Here is a 23332-nt window from a genome sequence, read left to right as displayed (position 1 = left end):
TGTGTTTGTGTAGGTGCATACCGAGGTATGTAGGTATTTCGGATTAGCACCTCCTTTTGCTGACGTGATAGCTGTTCTTCAATTACCTGGTACCCTCCCTATCTTTTTTTTTTCTTTTTTTTTCAAAAATTTTTTTAGAAGTTTTTTAATTACTAGGTAGATATGCACAGGTACTCACACATTAATAGCGTATCAACGGACCCGACCGTTATAAATAGCTAAACGTGTTAGTCTTCAACCGTCTTATTAAGTACATAGTCTACCAATACTTCGGGTATTTAGGTCTTCGACGATCAAAACCTAATATTTAAAGTATTTTCTCTTCGGTCGTGGGGGACATTGGAGTTGGAGACAGCAGCAGAGTTGTACTATGTAGAGTCTTAACACATGATAATTACCAACTTCCGACCAGATTCGGGTGGCTATACCCCACAACAAGAGCGGGGGAAGCTTGGATGTTTAACTTTTCCCCTCATCTCTCTGATCTCCAAGATCGAAAACACTGTTCATTCTCAATAGTCTCACTTCACCGCCCCATCATCGCTAATCACTTGACTTCACAGGATCCTTCCCTTCGAGCGGTTGACTTATCCTAAATCTCAAAGGATTCTAAAAGTCATCTGATCTTAACCTTAATCATCCTAGTACCGCAGACTCCACGAGTCTTGGCTGTTGCTTGGCCGTTCGTTACCCCGGATCGGATGGATGTACCCCACAATCCCACGGAGCTGAGGAAGTTGAGCGAAACACGTCATTAGATGTTCGTTGTTGGCATCTCGTAAGTGTTTATCATGCCCATATGTACGTTTTCGGACTTGTCAGAATGGAGTCAAAAAAGACCGCCCATGTGCTATTCCTACTGTATTGGACTGTGCAAGTATGTATCCCTTGCTGTGCTAATATTGGCAACTTATACCTAGTATACTCATCATAATTGGTAGAAAATGCCTGTTATGTAATAGAGGGGATAGTTTTAGTGACAGTGCAAATAGTAAGATTAGCACATGGGGCACTTTTTCTGACTCCATTCTGCTTGTCAAAATATTCTTGTGTTATGAGAATTAGATCGAATTTAACTAGGTATACATATTTATGACACTGTCATACTCTCTAGTACGTACATAGTATGTACCTAATGTAAGTTGAACACCTACTCGACTAACAGGGAATCCATCGCACGGTTCGCTCAATTCTATTTCGGGATATTACAGAGTAACATCTGGAGAAACTCCAAATTTATGCCCTGTTCAAGGTTTCGATTTATTCAACATATCCATCTTTACATAGTAGCATCTGGCACAATAACCGCTTGAGCCTTCAACGCTCTGAACGGTCTACATACACGTCCTGACAGTTCTACGAATGCCAGGTATGGGTAAGCACGGTCCAATCCAAACGACATGTCAGCTATCGATTTAGATCTACAGTTTCGATCTTAAGCATACCTAGTAATGATAAATCGGCAACAAATATTGCCGACGATCCTCGCTTTGTCCCGGGGGTCTTGTATTTTGGAAACGTTACGACTACATAATACATACAGCTCAGCAACGGTATTCTCAACCTAGGACATCTACGACATTTAAGACATTTAACAACTACCTACTGAGCGACAAGTTAAGAGCCTACATTTGATATTTTCAACTATATTCCCGTCATGAGCAACGACAATGTTTAACTCCTTATGTACCTAGTAAAGTCTGTTGTATTGCTTTGAATTCTCAGTTCCTAGACAAAATATGCAAACAGCAATCAGTCTTCATTAATATTCTACCTACACATATCATTTCTGATGATGTGTCGTTCTACCGAATCCACGTGGTTTAAGCCTCACATTCCTTCAACCCGTCCGTAGTTAGATAACTACCTACATACGTAACCATACTAACGAAGAAGAGTATTACCAGGGAACGATAATTGTGTGGATCAGAACCTCACCATCGGATTCCCAACTTCTAATCGTGTATGCAAGCTTCCGCTGCTGGACACCGACAAGTAATGTGTTACAGCATTAGCGGCCTGCATAATTAAAAGGGATTCGGCCCTGCGGTGGCTCTATTGGCAAATACGTGCGTAGTGACATGCCCCAGGAGGCATAAATCAAAATACCTGGATATAATTCGTGTCAACCCCTGGTGCAGTATCTAGGCCAGGGACTCCCCTTGACACCTAGGTACTAGGTAGGTAGGTATGGATTTATCCGATCGTGTCGCTAGAAACCATCCCAGTATTTTTTATTCCTACATCCACGTGTTGGGATTCAGACTTTACCTACGCATTTACCCATTTATTCCACAACCTTGGAAATGAAATAATAGCACCTAAAATGGAACTACTCCCTACAGGTCTTAATTTCCGTAAACAATAGCCATAACTAGATACCCTCTCAACTTTCTGTCATCCGTCCGAAGGACATTTTCAATGTGTCTGCATTATAATAAAATACCTAGTTTAGATATGAATAAGTATAATTAAGATATCATTGATATGCATCGCTACCTGCCTAGACATATGCCTTATATATTCCAACCAGGACGCCAGAGAAAAGTAAGGAGTCATCGCCCCCAGCCTACTAAGAAACCTTCATGATCTCGTCATTTAAGCAATATAGTCTAGACGGTTCCGATAATGGAGATATGGGGTTGTCGATCTTACCGAATATTGCTGTGCATAAGTACCTACTCACGGAACAGCAACACAGCCGTGCCCGAGCCCAAATCTAACAAGCTCCTAGGGAGTTGAACTTCTGGTAACCTATTAGACCAGGTAATTATCTAATGACAACTAGTAGGATACTCGAATACGCCGGAGGTGCCGTCCTAATCAGGTAAGTGCTAGAAGACAGTAACGATGGCTACATAAAGCGAGCCATGGGGCCTATATCCTACTATAGGCGTATAGTACACTGATAGATTCTATTAGCATTTAGGAAATATTGATCTTCTCAGCAGGTAGGTATCTAGAAAATACCTTACGTACTAGGCATGACTTAATCCATAATGACATCCTCCTGATATCCCTCGCCTCCGGTAGGCTCGTTCATATCCGGCATCCAACCCTTTGGCCGCTCGTTACCTCGTACGGTGATGCCATATCCAAGTCTCTCAACTTTTCGCACTTGCTCGATCATAATACCTAATTTCTTAGAGTAGGTACCAGGCTTCCCGCCAAGGGGAGGGCAAATCTGCAGCACGGAGCTCACTTCCTGCATGTCGTTCAGAATCGTTCGGCCTTCCGAGCTCTTAACATCTAGGCCGGGCATGCTCCCGCTAAGGGCGGTGACGGCGGTTGCGAAGCGCATCATCTCGCCGGTGAGATCGAATATACCGAAAACGTAATCTGAGGGGGTTAGGGTTATGTTAACAGGAAGTGCCGCCTGTGCTTCGGTGAGTGTGATGATCTTCTGGTGCTGGAGATAGTGAGAAAATGAGATAGCCTCGACGAATTCCTCAAGGCATATGAGCGGGTAGCGATGTCGATTCATTCCGGCCACATCCCCCTCGATAGTCATCAAAAGTTTAGCGATCTCTTTTAAGCGATCGTCGACATCAGATTGAATGTGAGCGGGGAATGGTTGGTTAAGCTTGTGGACACTGATGGTTATGTGAGTAACAGATGAATAATCTAGATCGAATCACATATAATATCTTGTTTTTTTATAGGTATTGAAAAGAAGAAAAAAAACCCTGAAAAAAAGGGAAAGAAAAAGAAAAAAAAGAAAGAAAGAAGAGAGAAGTACCGTTGTAGTGAGAATATGCTACGGCGCAGTTAGCGACAAAGCTCAGAAAACAATAAGTACTGAAGTTGAATAATTTACATCTTCTTACTAAGGGCGGTGACGTCTCGCGAGACTTTTCCAATCTTCATGCGTCGGTCGTGATGCTCGTCCAGCTCGCTTCGGAATGACTCGAACATGGATGTATAAGCGTTGCGAGGCATATCCTTATCTGCTCTGTTGCCCACCCTGCTGTCCATCTTCTCCCTGCCTTGATGGTCTCTCTTAACTCCCATATTGTGGCTACGGAGTTGTGGAACAACCACTTCTGACATAGTTTGAACTTCGAAGTTATGGACGCGATTATTTATTCTCTATAGGTAATTAGTGATTGGGATTAATGGTGATGTAAATTGCTGATAGGCGGGACGGTTTAAAGTGGGTTAAAGTTCTAGTAATTAGCCCAATCGACTTGCCTACTACATAGACACAGCTGGCTTGCAGCTGATGCCGGCTGTTCTCTATCAATTTAGCCGAAGAGGCGCCGATGTTTATAACGACACGTGCGGTGAATCTCATACATCCATCATATATAATATACGTACATCCATGTCCATCCATCACGTAAAATGTTGCCGCGGAAGTGTACTTATATAATGCAAAAGCCTTGTTGAGCGGTCGGTATCGGAGTCATATCAGGGCCATGGTTATCTTGAATAGTGTCAAGCCACACCCATCTCAATCCTTTAAGTGCTGGTCACTGGTCACTCATTCTCCGGTTATTCCGGTCTAGCAACAGGCTATATTTTCTTCAGGGGCGAAACAACATCTGTGAAAGGGCAAGGCCAACAAAGGCCTACCTTAAGAACCATGGCATCCCAATTCACATACTTCATCTCGCATCCCCTCCCTCTCTTCGCGGCGGCCACCGTCCTGCGCGCTGCCATGCTCCTCTACGGGCTGTGGCAGGACGCCAACTCGCCTCTCAAATACACGGATATCGACTACCTGGTCTTCACGGACGCCGCGCGGTTCACCTTCTCCTCTGCCGAGACGGCCTCTCCCTACATGCGTGAGACTTATCGGTATACCCCCTTGCTGGCCTGGTTGCTGTACCCGACGACCTGGTCCGGCACTTTTTGGTTCTCTTTCGGCAAGGCGTTATTTGCTGCTGCAGACCTGTTGGCGGGATACTTGATTATCCTGGTCCTGAGAGGGCCGCATGTGCGTATGTCAGCGGATCGCGCGTGTAGGTATGCGGGCATTTGGCTGTTGAACCCTATGGTGGCAACGATCAGCACGAGGGGCAGCTCGGAGGGGTTGTTGGGCGTGCTGGTTATGGCCCTTCTATGGGCTGTTCTGGAGAAGCGAGTTACGCTCGCCGGTGTGCTGTTAGGGCTCGGTGTTCACTTTAAAATTTACCCCTTCATCTACGCGCCTGCGATTGTGTGGTGGATGGACGTCGAACAGATGGGTAGGAAGCCGGAGGCGAAAGGTCGGAAAGAGAAGGGTATTGAGACCACGGACCAAATAACAGACCTCCTGAAAATTGTTGTGGCATTCACCACGCCAGAACGCATCACACTCACTCTTGTTAGCCTAACTACATTTATAGGCTTGAACCTCGCCATGTATACTCTATACGGGACTCCTTTCCTTACGCACACGTTCTTCCATCATGTCACTCGGATCGACCATCGACACAATTTCAGCCCATACAACATTCTACTTTACCTCAACTCAGCATATCCAAGCTCAGCTTCCTTCAAGGTCGAGTCGGTAGCCTTTTTACCACAGCTGCTCTTATCGACAATTATCATACCCTTAGTCGGGGCCAAAAAGGACCTTCCCACTACTATGCTGGCCCAGACCTTCGCCTTCGTGACATTTAACAAGGTCTGTACAAGTCAGGTATGATATAACTAACCCCTCCTTTCGAAACTGGGCAGCTAGGTTACCCCAACTCACCTAGCACGTTTAGTGAATCCATGAATCCCTTTAGCTAATATTATTCAAACAGTACTTCCTCTGGTACATGGTATTCTTACCGTTATACCTTCCTAACTCCTCGCTCCTCCATAGCCCGCGTATTGGCTTGTCCGCCCTCGCCCTCTGGCTCACGACGCAGGGGTTATGGCTACAGCAGGCTTACAACCTTGAGTTCCTCGGCTTGAGCACATTCGTGCCGGGATTATGGATCGCTTCACTGGCCTTTTTTCTAGTTAATTCTTGGATTCTAGGCATCATCATCGAAGATCTAGGTGGTCGCCCGGGACAGGAAATAAAGAGCGATTAAGGAGAATACATGAAATGTTATATATATGTGTATATGTACACGTGTGTGTGTACATCTTAGTATTAAGCATACTTGTTCGAAGGGCGAGGATATTGTAATTATAGGGCCAACCTCAGAATTTGGCTAGGGGCTATAGGAATAGCACAATAATGGTGTCCTCAGGTAGGGGGGCTAGCTTACTTGATACGTTCATGTTGAGAAGCCAGAGTCTTTCTCACGTCTTGATTCTTGCACCGAGTTTATTCCCGCCTTCAGCAACTGTGCCCTCAAGCCAACTATCAAGCAATGGATTTACTCTGCGACTTTATGCTACATCCTTAACCACATGGTTGATATTACAGCAACGGAGGAGAATCAGTACGCCGGTCGATGAAAACAATTGTAATGGGTATTATTCGCCTCCTGAGAGTCAATCCTGTTCTTCCTCTCCTACTAACCATCCTGCAGTCCATAAGAAGACCCTCCATGCTGTTTATTAGCACTAAGGGATGCATGCCTTACAAACCCCTGTTTGCTTCCAATTTCCATGAGAACTCCGCCTAAAAGAACCCTTCTAGGTATCAGTTACCGTCTCCCCTGCGCCGGAAGGCAAATGAAATATACCCCGATGGGAGATGTAACACAGAAGAAGTATCTTCCGCCATCTGTGTCGTAGTAGTAGTAGTAGTAGTAGTAGTTGTTGTTGTAGTAGTAGTTTAGTTACGGGTTGATTAATATATCGGACTTCACACAATCGTGATGCCACCGGAGAGCATGGCGTAGTTGGCTAATTTAAGGGACAAGACCCTTGATTTTGGGAAGTCGGGGTTAATAACTAACCGGCCTTCCTTGTTATAGCCAACTTCACCGAAGCTTTCAACCATCTCCTCGAAGCAGATGTCTGGGCGGACACGGTTAATCTCTGCCACGATCTCATCGCTCCATACCCCAGAACACCAACCGTCTCTTATCATAAAGTAGGGATTGAGAGGTGGAACAGGAGAGTCTAGTAGGCATAATATGTTAGTGATAGGTCCATGACTAGTTAGGACTCAAGAGACGAAAATGAAGATAGTACGTACCAAGATCAACGTATCGAATCCGCAATAATTCCACAGACTTGAGACGGCCCAAGGCTTGAATACCGCCCAGGACCAACTGTTCGAAGGCGGAGATGAAGTGCATGTCGGTAATACCCGAACCCGACTCGTTCCACTGTGCGTTCTGTCGGCAGCAATTCTTGACCGTGATGTCAATTGTCTTTAGCCGGGTGGTTCGAGGGTTTGAATACTTGGCAAGCACATCGAAGAAGCTGTGGCAGACACGGCCGGTATAGGAGAGATGTTCGAGGTTACATGCAGCTCTCGCCATTTTCTCGCACCAATGAAGCTGTTCACAGACCTTGAGATAGTAAGGTGGGCAAGTCATTTCTCTGCGATAGTCACACTCAAGGCAGAGATTGAGACTAGTAATTTTTGGATCGAGGCACTCGAGCGTGCCCGCCATACTAAGATAGCTCTTAGACTTGGGTTTAGCATAAGTGCCATGCCACTCCTCCAAATTCGGCAGCGCGCGCGAGATGACCTCCCAATCCTTCGGCTGCCGAATTATGTTCCACTGGCCCTTCACGACCAGCGTCCGGATCGACGAGATTTCGGGCAAGTCTCGAGAAGCCCACGCGGGACTAGCGAGGCTAAATTTCACCCGCGGAGCTTTCTTCCTCTCCCCACCCTCAAGCGTCATGACCCGTGCCTCCGGAAATTGCATACTCACGAGATAAAATACTTCTTCAAGAGTCGAGTTGTCGGTTGGTAGCGCATAGGTTGCGCTAGCTATACCTTCAGGCGAGACTGTCGGTAGGGCAAGCGAGGTGTCACCCGGGACGGTCGAGTGGAACTTCGGCTGGAAAACCGGAAACCAGATCTCGACGTGTTTTACGTACGTTCGGAGATGAGGATGGCGCACGAAGAAGTCCATAACATCGTTACTATAATGCACCGTCGCTTTTAGCTTTATGTGGCGATAGAGTCGTTGCTGGATCATATCCCTCCACAAGGGACAGACGAGGGCCAGATTGGATAATTCCTTCCTTCTTGAATGCCGTAATGCGGTACTCCAACTGCGGGCATTCACGCTCGGGATATTGAGAGAACTCGGCGATGTTGTAGATACACGGTATCCGAAAAGGTGATCGAGAATACATTCGTGGATTTCGGCCGGTAATTGGGCTAATGTCAGGACCGGATTTTGTTCGACAATAACCGGCGTAGATACCGGACTCGTGACTATGCAATCTTCGGACCCGAAACAGTCCGGCTGGCAGGTTAGACAACGAATATCGGTTTGGCCCTGCTGGGCATTGGGAAACGGAGTGCTGCTAGGTCGGGTCGGGGGTACGAAATCATTCGGTTTGGGCTGCTCGAGGGGTGGGCTTGCTGGGCCAGGAGTGACAGGAGTTGACGTAGTAGTCATTATTGCGGCCAACTCAACGGTTGCAGTACCCTCGTCTTCGTCGTCATCCCCATCTCCATCCCTATCCTTGTCCCCGTTCCGTTCCCGTTCCCGTTCCCGTTCTCGATCCCGGTTGATGGACATCTCTCTCTGTAGGTAAGGTTCTCTTGGGATGTGAAGGCTCTGAGAATGAGCCTCGAAGGAATGGGCAACACCGGCATCACCATTGTGAAAGCTGGCGGACTCTCTAGATCCAACCATAATCATCTTAACTTTTAAAGCAGGTTTAATACACTAGGAAAGAGGAATGGTCATGACAGGTAGTGTCTGCCGAAGAAAACCGACTTTTTGTCAATTAGTCTTGGTGTTCGAGATCAGTCCTGGATTCGGAGTTGCCGATATGGATACGGCTCTAAGTAAAAGGAGGGTGGCGCGTTAAAAAATGCGGTTGTCCTTCCTGAGGACGAGATTGTAGTTGATTGAAGGAAAGGAAAGGGACAGCCGCCGAAGCGTTCAACGATGATCGCCTTGATAAATTCCCAGTTGATCAAACATGTAATGGCGACGAGACGAAGTTGAGAAATTTTTATAATCTGGTCGTGGTAGGTATCGTATGAGAGGCGCCTTAGACCGGATTCTAGTAGTTGCGTGTCGGTGTCGGGCGTCGGTGGAAAAGTCGACGGGATTGAACTCCAATCGAGAGGATTCGATCTGTCGGAAAAGGGAAAAGGGAAATAATCTGAACCAAAGTCACCTATAATACGCAGTATTTCGATATGCGGTATAACGGAAGGGTTATGACGGTGTGATTCGAATCAATTCCGAGTCCGGATTTCTTTGCAACGTTCAGACTTTCAATAGCGATGGTTCAAATGATGGTTTAGCGAAAGATTTCGGTAAGGCAAGGCGACACATGTGCAGTCACGAGAGATGTTGAATTTGGGATGATGCAAAATGGGCGTAGATGTGTTGGACAGTGGGAGATTTGCCGGGGAGGGGACTTTTTACATTAACCTACCTACTACATAGGTAGCAGGTACTGGGTACTATGTAGGTACTCTGGGAGTCTGAATGCCGGGGGTTTATTGGGTATTGGTGTTGGGTGCTACATGAAGGATGTAGTTCTACTAGTTGTGTAGCACTAGATGAAAGTATCATGCCGGTAACTGTAAATTGTCAAAGTGTAGGTACATACCCATTGATATCCATATATATCCATAGATACTTCATACCTAGGTGCACATTTACGCTAGCGCCTACCCTCGATGCATTGATACCATACCTACCATACAAAATAAAATCCATAGCGCTATCACAATCTGCTTATGACAACGCATTGGACTTCTATTGGGAATATTTGTACTCTGTACTTTAAGAGGTACAAAGAGGTTTTTTTGACCAACTGTATAAAATTAGGGAGAGAAAAGTCTGGATCTTGAGAACTTGCTCCCTTTTGATTTGCGACAAATTTACAAAAACAAATTTGCAACTTATTACAGTGATCTTACGCTGTATTCGATATCTTCAATGTCTACAAATATCTTTACGCAAGTGCATAGCCTTTGAACGTCTTGACGCATTTAATACTACATACACCACTTCTCGGTACTTGATCTATTTAATCGTGCATTAGGAGGTCAGATTCGATGTATTCCTTGTACAGCTACTTCGAGGCACATATCCTCAATGCTCATGCAAGCTGGAGGACGTTCCAAGGATCCGTGGCCACCGCATATCCTTCGACTACTACTATTGCAGTATGGTCAGTCGAATAGATGAGCACAGCCGCCTCGTGGCGCTCGTAGTGCTCGTGGTGCTCGTGGTTCTTGTGGTATCGACGTCTACTTATGTAGTACCTAACTTACGTGTCTGGCCATTAGAACCATGAGAACTGTAGCCAGTACATGTGATTCTAGGTCCGTTGGCGTCCGTTGGCGTTTTTGCAACAAGCTTTGAGTGGTCTGCATACTCGCAGAATGATCGCCATCAGTGGCTTGGCCAAGTCCCGGCATCCCTTAGTGGATACATATCGGAATGACTTGCATGACTAGCAGCAGCTGTCACCTGCCTTCTCATCTAAGGGCATTATATTCTATTATCTTTTTTCCTTCTTCTCCTCTTCTTCTTCAATGCGTCAACATCCGAGTACTTTTCATCCATCGCCTAGAATGAGTCGTGATGCTTACTGACATGACTTGTAATAGCAAACTTACATACCTACATAAGTATATCCATACTAGGTAACTAGGTAGATAGGTATATAGCGTGTCATGGCAAGCAAGGTGGTCTCTTAGGAAATTCACCAATCAGGAATATTCTATCGATTGTAGTTGAATTTTACGTGAGGTTATAAGCTCACCTTGAACTTACATGGCCCTCGCCTCTATAAAGTGTTTCTTCAACTTCGCAAGCCCTAAATATTTCAGGGATGAGAAATTAACTTTACTATTATAGATCTATAAATGCGCTAACAGTTACAAAGGCATCACTTACATCTAGGTATACCAATACCTACTAAGTAGTTATAGATACCTACACAAGATTTAGACATGAATTGCCGGTAACAAGGCGGAAGCAACTTGTTACGTCACTGTTGATCGGGTCTCACTATACCGAATATCGAATTCTAACCCATGGGGTTGCTCCGGGGCGTTAATGCAGTATTAAGAGTCGATATAATATGACAAATATTAAAATATATTTTAATATACCTAAGTAATCATGAGTGGACTGAAAGGACAATTATTATCCATTGCATTCCAAGCTCTTGAAAACTCTTGTTCGAAATCCCATAATATTCGGCATACTCCTATGCGACGCAGTCGAGAACTTAGGTAATAACTTGTAATGTCGATTTATATCTTTTAAAGGTTGCTCGAGAAATTCGGAAGTTGGGAATATATCGTGATTCATCCCATCCCATCCCATGTGAAATCCAGCCTGTAAAATAAAAATACCAATAGGTAAATGTCTTGTTTCATTCTATTCGAAGTAGCCAATAAGGTGCTAAAGGTATTGAAACGCCCCTCTGACATGAAATTTCGCTTTTACTTTAAACGGCTTAATGCAGCAATCCCTCATAATTCCTTAATTTGTTTCTCAATTATGGAGCAACACACTTACTTATTCCTGCAAGTTGCGACTACCTACATGTATTATGTACTGCTTACACTACCTACATGTAGGTACATATGTACCTATCAATACATCTATTGTTGTCGATTTTCTTTGGTCGAATTAACTCAAAAATCTTTACAACAACAACGTTAGCAATGGATATCAACCATGTCGACAATGTCAACAATGTCAACAATGGATATATTTTTATGTACCTAGGTATTGCTTTATAAACTTTAACAATAACAAGATCCTAACTACATCGGTACCAGGTAATTTCCCCGAAAGAATCACCTGCCTCGTTAGTGTCTAGGGAGGAGCCGCAAAGATGGCTCCAAAAGATGGATGTTTCTTAGACATCTTCGGAGTACTACCGACTATTACGGACTCACTTCCCTCTTACGGTAGCCATAACTCGGAGGATCACCTACAACCTTGGATAGGTCTTAATATATCTGGATCTCTGCTGCCAGTATTTCCCACCGATCATGAACTACAACCGGCATTGGTTCATATAACTGCCACCTTCGCCACAGCCATCTTTCATGCATCGTCAAGCAACTGGACAAGCGTATGCTCCTTCAGTTTTTAATACTATGCCAGTGGCTGCATCGTGATTCTAAGTGTCCGTACGGAAATTGATCATGCATGTTAATTAGTAGCATGATATCGAGAGGGCTTCTTCTCCTTTTTAATTCGTAATCGAACCAAGATCGTACAGATCTTGCATGATGGAGTTCACTAACTAGTAACGACACAGATACCTCAAGGAGTGGGGCGTTGGACGAACTGGATAGATGCTACGCTATAATACCCTGTGTATTGTATTGTATTGTATTGTATTGTACAGCCGCCAAAACCAGCTGCTAGCTTCAATACGATATATTTTTATTAATACGTCCGGTCTCGATCTAGTCGACCCTGTCTACTTTCCCGACTAGCCTGTCGCGAGGCCTCGTTAGGGATAACCGAACTGGCGAGAGTGTGCGAGGCGCTCCAAAAACCCCTGTCCGGGGATCGACGCGGCGCTCCAGGGGCTCGTCGTTTGACTTGGCGGTACTTGGCGCCTATGGTGATTCCCTATCCAACCGTTCACCAGCTGGGGTTATTTTGCCGACTTCCAGGTCTACGAGTTCATACTCCCAAACAAGCATCTCAAATAGTAACCTTCCAAGCAAATTCTCGTAGCTTCCTACACAATGCACATGTTAGGTACTGACAAGAAATCTACTAGGCATCTAGGTAGCTGGCAACCCCATGCTTAAGGGGCAGGATCTTGATGGGGCCTACTACGTACCTACCTACCTAGTAACCATCCTGATAGTCCTTTAAGAAAAGATTTGTTCCTCGTCCTTTTAATACCATCCGTTTTCCTACCTTGTTATTTTTCTCTCTAAGCGGCCCTTCTCTGTTCATTTTTTTCCCCTTCTTCTCTTCGTCGTCACTTAGGTACCGATTTTTTTTTTCTCTTTAAAGAGATAGGACATAGAGTGGACTCTTGAGGTGCAAATTTCTCGTCTTTGTTACTCGAGCTCAACATACCTCCATCCTCGTTTCCTACTATTCTATTCCACATCATTCACTTAAACCATTATTTTCAACCCATCATCGAATCAGTGATTCGACTGGTCTTTCTTTCACTACACCGGACTGCCCACCATTACAGAAATATATTTACTGCCGGGTGCACGTTACCTGGTTTCGTTTCTTCGATATATTTATCTGGACATAGTATTCGATTCGTGGTCATCGACTACTTCTTTCTTTTAAACTACCCTCGACCTGTCTGGTACAAAAGGGGGATATATCATAAACCTTCAACATGGCACCAAGTCTCTCCACCGTCTTCACTTCTCTACTGGCCCTCGCGCCACTGGGTACCTTCGCTCACCCTATGAATGTATGGCGACCAACTGCAGAGGCCGGGACGTCGCTGGGTGTTTTCGTTAGCAATCCGGATTCAACGGGCATAGTTCCCAACTCATACATCGTGGTCTATCAAAAGAACTCTACCGACGATGAAGTACAGGCGCACCAAGCATCTGTCAAGGTGGCTGTCAAGAAGCGTAACTTGGGCAAGCGAGGGTTGGTTGGTCAGCTACTCTCGACAAAAGTTCGTACGTTTGCCATGTCAGGCTGGCGGGCCATGGCTTTGGAATCTGACGACCTGATGATGAACGAGATCAACAACATGGCTATGGTTAAGTATGTTGAAGCAAACACATATGTCCAAGCATTAGCCCTCAAGAACCAGATTAATGCGCCTACGGGCCTGGTTCGGTTAAGCCACGCTGACGCTGGGGGTTCGGGTTACATCTTCGACGACTCTGCCGGGACTGGCATCACGGCGTACATTGTTGACACGGGTATCATGGTCACTCACGAGGACTTCCAGGGACGCGCCGTAATGGGTTTCAATGCTGTCGAGAAAGAAAAGGTACGTTTCAAACATAACCCACCCATATACGTGTACCTATATACGCCGTGTGTATATATAAAGATCCCCGTACCACTTCTCTTTTCCCAGGACAAGTTGTTGAGAGACATTAAAGCTAAGGACCGAGCAATTCAAAACTAACAATACCATGTAGGCTACGGATCTAAACGGTCACGGCTCCCACGTCTCAGGCACAATCGGTGGTGCGACTTTTGGAGTGGCCAAGAACGTGAAGTTGGTTGGTGTTAAGGTCTTGGATGCTAATGGAGGTGGCACGAATGCCGATGTGATCGACGGTCTCAATTTCGTCGCATCTAACGCTACGAAGGGGAAGTCAGTGATGAACATGTCGCTTGGCGGTACCAGATCCCAAGCCGTCAACGACGCTATCGAACGTCTCTTTTCGAACGGAGTCGTCCCCGTCGTTGCTGCAGGAAACGAAGCTCAGGATGCCGCCAATGTCTCACCAGCAAGCAGCCCCAACGCTATTACTGTAGGCGCTATCGACCAGACTAGCGACAGGCGCGCAAGCTTCAGCAACTTCGGCGCGGTCGTCGACGTATATGCCCCTGGCGTGAACGTTCAGAGTGTCGGTATTGCGAATAACACCGCAAGCCAGGTTTTAAGCGGTACATCCATGGGTATGTTCTTCTCCGTCTCCCTCCCCCCCTTTTCCCATCTAGACGACGCGGAATGTTTTAGCAACGAATCTAGTAAATATATGTAGTCATAGCTAACAAGATTAATCAGCATCACCGCATATCGCTGGCCTCGCTGCGTACCTCATGTCTCTCGAGAACATCACCAACGCCACGGCAGTTTCGGATCGTATCAAGGCACTAGGTAGTGCTTCGGGAGCAACCGTCCTACGAAATGCCCGAGGCACAACCAATGTCATAGCCAACAACGGCAACCTATGAACATTTGCGTACTGGCATGATCATCCGATATTAAATTACGATCTCTTTGTTGGCTGATTAAGGATTGCGCGATTTTCGTCACCGTTGGCCATATCATCATCGTCATCGAATTGGCACGAAGCATCATATTCAATATTCAATATTCAATAGCGAAGTCAGAGAAAAGCGAGGATCGGTCCTTGACCATTGATATACATATTTAGGTACTTCTGATAGGGATGATCATGAGTACGGATAGCGAGTTATCTGTTTTCATATAGACGAGTGGCTATGCATTACAGAGATGACGAAGAAAGAAGACATGTGTATTAGACTTCATTTTCGTGGTCAACAGGCGAACTAGCGGGTTGCGCATTCTTATTACACAGTCGTGTATATTTTTGAGGAGGTAGGATATGTCTACCAAGTATATATTAAATTCATCAATACCGATTCAAAAATACGTTTTCCCTTGTAAAATATCTAGCTCAACGTAGTTGAAGCTTATGAAAAGACCTTCACAGCCAGGGTCAATAACTACTAGGTACCTTAGGTATGCTCTTATACCTCCACATAACTCTCAACGATGTACCTCACGAGCTTTTAAAAATCTTTACATTTTTCGTCGAGTCGCATAGACGAGTTGAGTAAGTTTCTACCAAGCAAATACGTAGGAAGTTGAATACCTATAGGTACGAAGCATGCCACCAGCGATTATTAATGCTTCATCACAAATTCAAACATGACGTACGCTCACCAAATCATACCTCTCAGAAGGCTATTGGGGTTTACGCAATACCTAGTGAGACATGAGACATGAGACAAAATATTGAAGCCAAGATCTTAGATGGACCACGTCTTGAGACTCTTGAAGATGAAACATATCTTGGCGGAAAAGGCCGCGAAAGCTTTATCCTGCCCAGCCCGCCGCTACCGTTTCGGACTCCGCACGATCAGATACATGCAGGTATGTAGGTAGTTTCTTGCGACTTACTAATTAGCCGTTTCTTCAACTACAAAACATCAGATCTTGTTGTGACAGGTCCTCTTGTGATATAGTCGCCGCCGCCGCCAAAAAAAAAAAAAACTTACACAAGACACACGCGTCGTTACCGCCAACGGTGCTTTTCCCCGTATCGGGAGTAAGTGTCAAGCTTAGGTATTTCTAAATCTGCATATAAAATGATAGTGAATATAGTTCCTTATAAGGTAAGCCCACTGGCCGATAGATCGTGATCCAAATACATTGGATGCCTCGAATACGACCTGGTCCGAGGAACTAACAAATAGCATTCACATTTCCGCATTACTTTTCTTCCCCTCTAATTACAATTTACATATAGATGAGTTTCTTTAATCTCCAATACCAACGGCAAGTATCCTAGCGGGATGGGTCAACTCCTTTGAGTGGTGATTGTTCAACGTATTTCTTTTTGGCTTGTAATATCAAATTACATATCAGTCGGCAGTATGTTGACGATCCACGACAGGGAACTTTCTCTTGACATTGATCAAGTTCAAAAGCCAGCCGTGTGCCTGCGAGCCAAGTTGGACTCGGTACTCCTCGTCATGTTTGGTTTAATATCAGCACTTCTCGGCACAGTCGCAGTCATTGAAATAGACTGAACTGTAATTTGACATCCGTGCTTGTTCTTCAATTTCCTTGAATTCTGAGGTCGTCACTCAGGTAGCGTGAGACTGGCATAGTACAATCTATGCATTTGAATAGTATCCATTAGTCTGTATTAGTAAGAATTCTATCAGGGGCGTAACAAAACTCGTAGAACATTCGCCATGTTTGATCCCTCCAAACATGACAGCGTAACCAGCTACTCTTCATTAGTAATCCTGTTGTTGACACAACTCGCGTTAAGTATATATCCTCGATGACGCCATGCAAACATGAAAACCCGATGTGCCTACCAGGTACACTATAATTCCTCGTGAACCAGGGGAGTTAGGGTGGGCGTTACTGCGGCCTTGGCGGCCTTGAGGGTAGAAGCAGCTTCTTTGTCCCACATGGCATCGAACCTTGCCCCGAAGTACCATGCGATACCGAGCTATTTGGACTTTGTTAGCTGATGTATAGCACGACCTATTGTTTGCGTAGATATGTCACATACCATCATACCAGATACAAACACAAGCACGAAGACGACGGCAGCGACTAATAATAGAGCTTCCCAGAAATCGTTCTGGCTCTGGTCGTTGTCCTGTCCCTGCGCATCCTGCACAGCTTGTAGTTTCTTTGGGTCTTGTGTTGGGAAGAGGGTTTCGATGAATTGCTCAATCTGTTTTCAGAACTGGGTCAGCTTTTCCTGGGTCGTTCAACGTCAACTACCACGAGAAGGCCTACCTTGCCACAAGCCACGCTGATTTCAAGGTAATGCGGATCTCTCGGGTCATTCTTCTTCGCTATCCTCCTCGCGTATGTCTTGAATACATCACACACCACCCGGAGGTTCTGCGTTGATTGCATCATTAGGTGGCATGCATCGCCCTTGGTGATCTTGATGTGGCTATAGAAGATCTTAGGGTTCTGGAAGACAAGCTCGAGTGTAGCGATAGCCATTGTTTGCGGAATTGCGACGAAATTGAAGACACTCTGCTCCTTAATCCCGGCCATGTAGAACAAGCATTCGTCCGCATGCTTCAGCGCATTCAGAACCATCTCGGAATTGCAGTTTAGGGCCTGCGTGCGGTACTTGGGGTCGAACATATCCTCCCATTTTTCGACGTACTTGCTCCATATGTCCTTGGGCCAGAATCTCCGCTTATCTTCGAAGTCTTCGTGAACATCACGAATAATGTTAGTTTTTTGCAGGAATTGTCCCATACTCTCAGAAAGCTCCATGCGGTCAAGTAGTGCAGGATTGGCCGTGTTGCCTTGGACAAAAATACGCGTCAGACCCTCTCCAACCAGTCCAGCGACGTAGTGACAGTACTCCTCATATTCGGGAACCGTCTTGACGCCTTCTTGGAATTCGGCGTTCAGGGCGTAATCAGCCATGCCGTTACCCATCTTGATGGTGATGTCTTCGATGACATCGTAGTATTTCTTATCGATCTTCTTCAGTTCTGCGACTACATCATCGAAATGGACAAGTAGTTCGCGATCCTTCTCGTTAGGCCCGCTACCGTTGAAGGTCCAACCATCCATCTTCAAATATTTGGAAAACTCGCGCAACATGGGTTCTTTAGTCTTTGCTGAAAGCGTCATGTCGTCTTCGATGGTATCTAGCCCTCTCAGGACAAGGTAGAAGAGGGCAATAGGTACAAGCATTTCTGGTTGCAACTCCTGGATGACAGTGGCGAAGCTGCGGCTCGTCATGTTTAGAAAGTGAAAGCATGATTTTAAAGTAGGTGCCTCCTTGGAGGGATCGCGACTGTGGACTGGTTCATGCCAGAGTTTCCTACGACGAGAAGCATGGAGTTAGTGACATATAACATCACTACATAGGAGCAAAGATGGATATGGTGAGCTTTGTTTACCATTGTACAATTGACCGAAGTTGATTAGGATGGAACATAAAATAGAGGACATCTTTGAGGCCACCCATTTTTGCGCTTTTGTCGAGTTCTTAGGTGGCGGTGAGCGAATACCTAGACAGGTTCGCGATGGTTAAAGGGGAAGGGAAGGTATCAAATGTGCGTCGCCACAATAAACGACGGACCACGATTTGGTATCAAAGCCTAGGACAGATAGGGTAGATCGAGATTATAAATATTCAAGATGACATCTCCATGTGTTAAAATTATTACAATAGGCAAGCTATGGTGTGAATGAAAAGAGGATGGCGTTTTGTTGTTATGATGAAAAAGATTGGAATTATTATATTTTGTAGAAAATTAGTTTTATCCTGGAGCAATGCCGACATTGAAGAGACGGGCAGAAGAAATCTAAGCTAGTCTCCACATCAAATTTCAACTACAAGCATCAGCGAATCGGCGATTGGATTGGCGGATCCGGGGATTAACCTTGTGGTCCGCTCGATTTAAAAAAGACTTTGGCTGTCTGGCTAGTTGCGACGAAGACACAATTGGTCTGATCAGCTCACTAGACCATATTAGGTAGTCAAACTAGCCCCACTGCGGGGGTTTGCATGCACATACATATACCTATCCTACAAGATAGGTAATAATGAGGTACTGCGTAGATAGGTAGATCGTATCGTTACTTACCTACCTAGTAGTATCTTCCAAAGATTCATTATTTAGAGAATCAATAGTAAATATAATATTACTTTTAAAAAGTGCCTGAGGAGGTATGTATTTTATTACTGTTATACGTATATATAAATATCATTAAGTCCATAGGTATTGGGGTAAGTGTACGGTCAAATTTGAATCCACCTGTTAGCTTCTCCAAAACTCTTGAGGGGTTACCTTGCTACATACCTACATCATCTCTATTTCTCCAAATTCACGTTCCGTTAATGCTAATTCTTTTTCTTATTAAGATTCTTAATGATTATTCACAACCCATTTTTTTCTTTTACACTATTACGAACCCGTCACTCTACCGCTCTATCGTTTTTAATATTACCATGCCGTCTTCAGGATCTATGGACCATCAGCAGATCACGGAGGTCGCAGAAAATACAGAGAGCACGCATGCCTCTACTATAATGATCGCTCCGATTGCAACAGCCCCCAGCTCATTGGTGCTTACGACGGCTAGTTAGAGCCAGCCATCGCTCGCCCTTGGATTGGCGCCATCAACCTCGTCCGTGGCTTTCAGAAACAATGGCCACAAGACAACCACCGATCTATCTACTGACCCTACCCAGCCTATCCAGCCCACCGAGGATGTCCTGTCGGGAAATACAGGCAGCTCTATCACCACCGGCACTAAACGAGCTGCTCCGGATAATACCCTTGATTCAGCTGATTCTGGTGTGAAGCGTGTGAAGCGTGTGAAGCGCTTCGCAACTTGGAAGGAGGCATTTCAGCCCATTGTTGATTCGGTACCATCCGAGGATGCACCCATCCCGGTTGTTCGACGGTGGTTCCGCCAAATCGGAGGCCTACATGGAATAGCTCGTCGAGAGCTTCTCGAACTTCGTCGGATGTGTCTACTCGGCCACAACTTGCGTCAGGCTGACTATTCTGACCTGAAGGATTACTTGGTATCCATTTCTCAAGGGGATGGATCTCTCCGCAGTATGTATCATCAAAGAAATTCTTATTCTTATTAATATTATTTTCGTCTTGCGATTGATACTTTTGTTAACATATTATTAGTGCACGCATCTATACTTGCAGCTAGCGCATACGAGGCAGTATGCTTGAAGAAGGCTATGGAGGCAGAAGGCCTCAAGACAAATATAACGAAGGTAAGTGTTGTTCTACCGATTTTTTATAGATAAATTCAAGCAATAAATATTAATCCATCTCTCTAGGGTACCCAAACTAGCCTTTACTAGAGTTTCATTCTGTGTCCTGCAAATCATTCTGGACATTAGACGGCCTTCATTATCTACATCCAAGTCGACATACAGTTTTTATTGTGTCACGACCTAATTTGTAGTACAATCCTTGTTCGACCAGGACACTTGCATCCCTTTTCTAGGACAGCCAGCCAATATGGGCCTGTTTATACATCCATGGATGTTGCCATCTTGGGGGGTGAGCTAGTCTCAGCATCTCGTCGGTCTTCCTCTATCATTTTCCTAAGTCTATTAGCTGCATACACACGGTGGAACTGGTTAAGTAAATGACTATCGTGTAATACATTCACACGTTATATGAGACTTTCGTATTACATCGGTAAAAAACGACGAGCTATAGGGACTTGTCGCTCTCGAGTGACTTGTATAACAATATGAAACAGATGACGAGGTTTTACATTGTAATTCAATGATATCTCATTACTTACAACGATTACTCGTGCCATTTAAACATTTTAACATCCATGTTTATTTTTTAAAAAAATTATTTTACTGTTAACATATCTCGTTTATTTGAAGTTTACCTTATAAAATCATATCTTAGATTTATATAAATATGAAAAGCCCCCATTTTATTAGGTATGTACATATTAAGGTGGTTACCTACCTATTACCAACAATGAAGTACAAAAATGCCGATCAGCCGGAACCTACTACACCACCAAGACATTTTGCCCCTCCATTAGCAATTAACAGACTCTCAAAAGGGGCAAGCTACGGGCCTACCTAATTAGCACTTAGCACTACGTGTCTTACCATAACCTAATCTTCCTCCTTCCGTACTTCCAAGTTCCATATTTCCATATTTCCATACATGTACATATTTATACTGACTCTAATTTATATTTGCTACTGATTTGGTCTCGTCCGTTCTTTACCTTGGATTGAACATAATTATTTCATGCTTTTTTTTTTAAACTCCCTCCAAGCCAACTGGTTATCTACAAATGTATTGTATCTGAGTAGTCAATTGGATTGGTTCTTCGAAGTTCCTTACCTACCCTTAGTACCTACCATATTAAGCTAAACTGGTATCCTCTCGCTTGCTTGTCGTCTATGCCGTCCCGAACTATCACGGTCCCTGGTGATAACGTCAATACAATGAACATACCTGCAACGGAATGCCATAGCTCCAAAAGAACCAGATTTCTCATCTGGGGTGGTGGGGGTTGGATTGCAGGCCATCTGGAGAAAATTCTAAAGGATCAAGGCAGAGAAGTATTCACGACCACTGTCCGTATGGAAGATCGTGAGAATGTTAAGGAAGAGCTGGATAGGATCAAACCTACCCATGTTTTGAACTGTGCTGGTTGCACCGGTCGCCCCAATGTCGATTGGTGCGAAGATCATAAGGAGATGACGATACGTTCCAATGCCACCGGGACCTTGAATCTAGCAGATTGCTGTTTTATCGCTGGAATCCACTGCACCGTGTTCGCCACTGGCTGCATTTATCATTACGACGATACCCATCCCATTGGAGGCCCTGGATATAAAGAGACAGACCCGGCCAATTTCACCGGTAGTTTCTATTCCGAGATCAAGGGCCATGTCGAACAGGTGAGATAACGCTGTCGGAGGCGACACTAAAAGAAAGTAGGAAGGTTAAGCTGATTGGCTTGCAACAACTTATAGATCATAAAATACTATACGAATTGTCTCGTCCTCCGCTTGCGTATGCCGGTGTCAGATGATCTACACCCGCGCAGCTTTGTTACGAAGATTAGCAGGTATGAGCGTGTGGTCGACATCCCGAATAGCAATACGATCTTGGCTGATCTTCTGCCGGCATCTATACTGATGGCTGAACATAACGATACTGGAGTTTATAATTTCACCAACCCGGGAGCTATCAGCCATAACGAGGTGCTGTCACTCTTCAAGGAAATCATTCGTCCAGATTTCACGTGGAAGAACTTTAGCGTAGAGGAACAGGCCAAGGTGCTCAAGGCCGGGCGCAGCAACTGCTTGTTGGAGACGACGAAGTTGGAAAAGAAGCTGGAAGAATATAACTACTCGGTGCTTGAGGTTCATGAGGCTTATAGACGGTGCTTTGAGAGGATGAAAGCTGCAGGGGTTAAATAAGCTTGTTAAGCTTGTGTTGGATCTTCGACGGTTAGAACCTTGAAGGCAGCTAAAATGGATCTAGCTTTACACGGTGTACTGCATATGTATATTCACCTTTTCGTAACGTACCTACTAGGCAGGTAGGCCATTAAACGGTGTTAGGGATAGACGGAGTTAATTACATTTTAGTTACTTTTACCTACATAAGTTACATACGGCGAGTTTTTTTTCTTTTATCCCACGAGAACGCTTATGTATGTAAGTAATGCTGTACCTACCTACTAATACATGTAGGTATAAATCTCAATATACATACAAATATACCTACATGTAGTATAGGTACCTAGAATATCATGGGATAATCGAGACTGCCAGTTGGGATCTTTACGACCTATCACTTCCAGAAATGGCAGGGCAGGTATTTCCTACTAATAGTCCAGTCCTAAGATAACCCCGCCATTACATATACTAAATACTTCGATGCTACTTGCGTGCATCTATAAATAGGTACCTATATGTATCTAGTATCTACATGCATGTAGGTAGGCACTACTAGGTACTTAGGTATACGAAGTACGAGACGTATAATAACGTACCTATTGACGTACATGACAAAACATTCTTCAAGTGGTTATGAAGTCTTGTCCTATCTCGTTATAGCAATTATCTATTGGATAGACTGGATATGTCCTTGACGAGACGAGGTGAGTATCTACATACATATACGTGCTTACTTATTCAGTAGGTACATGCAGGTATTGTACATATCCATTAGAATTAGTGGCTGAGATCTCGCACTTCCTACGGCTTCTAGGTTCTATCTTAGAAGGCAGGTGCCTAAAAGGGTACCTACCTGTATATAATTAACAATGTGGCACTGTAACGCTATGCCACATAGGGATCTTTTATGGATACTTGCTG

General features: G+C 44.7%; 7 protein-coding genes across 7 annotated transcripts; 4 read left to right on the top strand and 3 right to left on the bottom strand.

Annotated features, from left to right (window-relative positions):
• Positions 1 to 2458: 2458 nt before the first annotated feature.
• GGS22DRAFT_172118 (Translin) lies at positions 2459 to 4134 on the bottom strand. The gene is made up of 4 exons (XM_047962703.1): positions 3818 to 4134; positions 3740 to 3757; positions 2980 to 3593; positions 2459 to 2915 (listed from the first exon to the last, which is right to left on the bottom strand). The coding sequence occupies exons 1-3, from the start codon at positions 4048 to 4050 to the stop codon at positions 2990 to 2992; spliced, it is 855 nt and encodes a 284-aa protein (XP_047815256.1). The 5' UTR covers positions 4051 to 4134; the 3' UTR covers positions 2459 to 2915; positions 2980 to 2989.
• A 181-nt stretch (positions 4135 to 4315) lies between these two features.
• GGS22DRAFT_57750 (glycosyltransferase family 50 protein) lies at positions 4316 to 6196 on the top strand. Its single transcript, XM_047967457.1, has 2 exons — positions 4316 to 5626; positions 5736 to 6196. Exons 1-2 carry the CDS (start codon positions 4586 to 4588, stop codon positions 6009 to 6011), a joined length of 1317 nt encoding a protein of 438 aa, XP_047815255.1. The 5' UTR covers positions 4316 to 4585; the 3' UTR covers positions 6012 to 6196.
• A 480-nt stretch (positions 6197 to 6676) lies between these two features.
• Positions 6677 to 9449, bottom strand: GGS22DRAFT_172112 (uncharacterized protein). The gene is made up of 2 exons (XM_047962702.1): positions 7073 to 9449; positions 6677 to 6996 (listed from the first exon to the last, which is right to left on the bottom strand). The coding sequence occupies exons 1-2, from the start codon at positions 8706 to 8708 to the stop codon at positions 6737 to 6739; spliced, it is 1896 nt and encodes a 631-aa protein (XP_047815254.1). The 5' UTR covers positions 8709 to 9449; the 3' UTR covers positions 6677 to 6736.
• Positions 9450 to 12702: 3253 nt separating this feature from the next.
• On the top strand, positions 12703 to 15346 carry GGS22DRAFT_172111 (subtilisin-like protein). The gene is made up of 3 exons (XM_047962701.1): positions 12703 to 13995; positions 14150 to 14636; positions 14746 to 15346. The coding sequence occupies exons 1-3, from the start codon at positions 13381 to 13383 to the stop codon at positions 14913 to 14915; spliced, it is 1272 nt and encodes a 423-aa protein (XP_047815253.1). The 5' UTR covers positions 12703 to 13380; the 3' UTR covers positions 14916 to 15346.
• Positions 15347 to 16159: 813 nt separating this feature from the next.
• GGS22DRAFT_172110 (farnesyl-diphosphate farnesyltransferase) lies at positions 16160 to 18744 on the bottom strand. The gene is made up of 4 exons (XM_047962700.1): positions 18387 to 18744; positions 17251 to 18307; positions 17018 to 17185; positions 16160 to 16954 (listed from the first exon to the last, which is right to left on the bottom strand). Exons 1-4 carry the CDS (start codon positions 18452 to 18454, stop codon positions 16826 to 16828), a joined length of 1422 nt encoding a protein of 473 aa, XP_047815252.1. The 5' UTR covers positions 18455 to 18744; the 3' UTR covers positions 16160 to 16825.
• A 697-nt stretch (positions 18745 to 19441) lies between these two features.
• GGS22DRAFT_196390 (uncharacterized protein) lies at positions 19442 to 20434 on the top strand (the record flags this gene model as incomplete). Its single annotated transcript, XM_047965812.1, has 4 exons — positions 19442 to 19483; positions 19580 to 20057; positions 20139 to 20230; positions 20297 to 20434. 4 exons carry the CDS (start codon positions 19442 to 19444, stop codon positions 20318 to 20320), a joined length of 636 nt encoding a protein of 211 aa, XP_047815251.1. The 3' UTR covers positions 20321 to 20434.
• Positions 20435 to 21445: 1011 nt separating this feature from the next.
• GGS22DRAFT_181588 (NAD(P)-binding protein) lies at positions 21446 to 22429 on the top strand (the record flags this gene model as incomplete). Its single annotated transcript, XM_047963878.1, has 2 exons — positions 21446 to 21904; positions 21980 to 22429. 2 exons carry the CDS (start codon positions 21446 to 21448, stop codon positions 22427 to 22429), a joined length of 909 nt encoding a protein of 302 aa, XP_047815250.1.
• Between the last annotated feature and the right edge of the window lie 903 nt (positions 22430 to 23332).

This window comes from Annulohypoxylon maeteangense (assembly GCF_022496945.1).
Source record: "Annulohypoxylon maeteangense strain CBS 123835 unplaced genomic scaffold GGS22scaffold_19, whole genome shotgun sequence".
Lineage (NCBI taxonomy): Eukaryota > Fungi > Ascomycota > Sordariomycetes > Xylariales > Hypoxylaceae > Annulohypoxylon > Annulohypoxylon maeteangense.
Note: the sequence above shows the minus strand (reverse complement) of the source record. Positions and strands in the feature narration are given on the sequence as shown.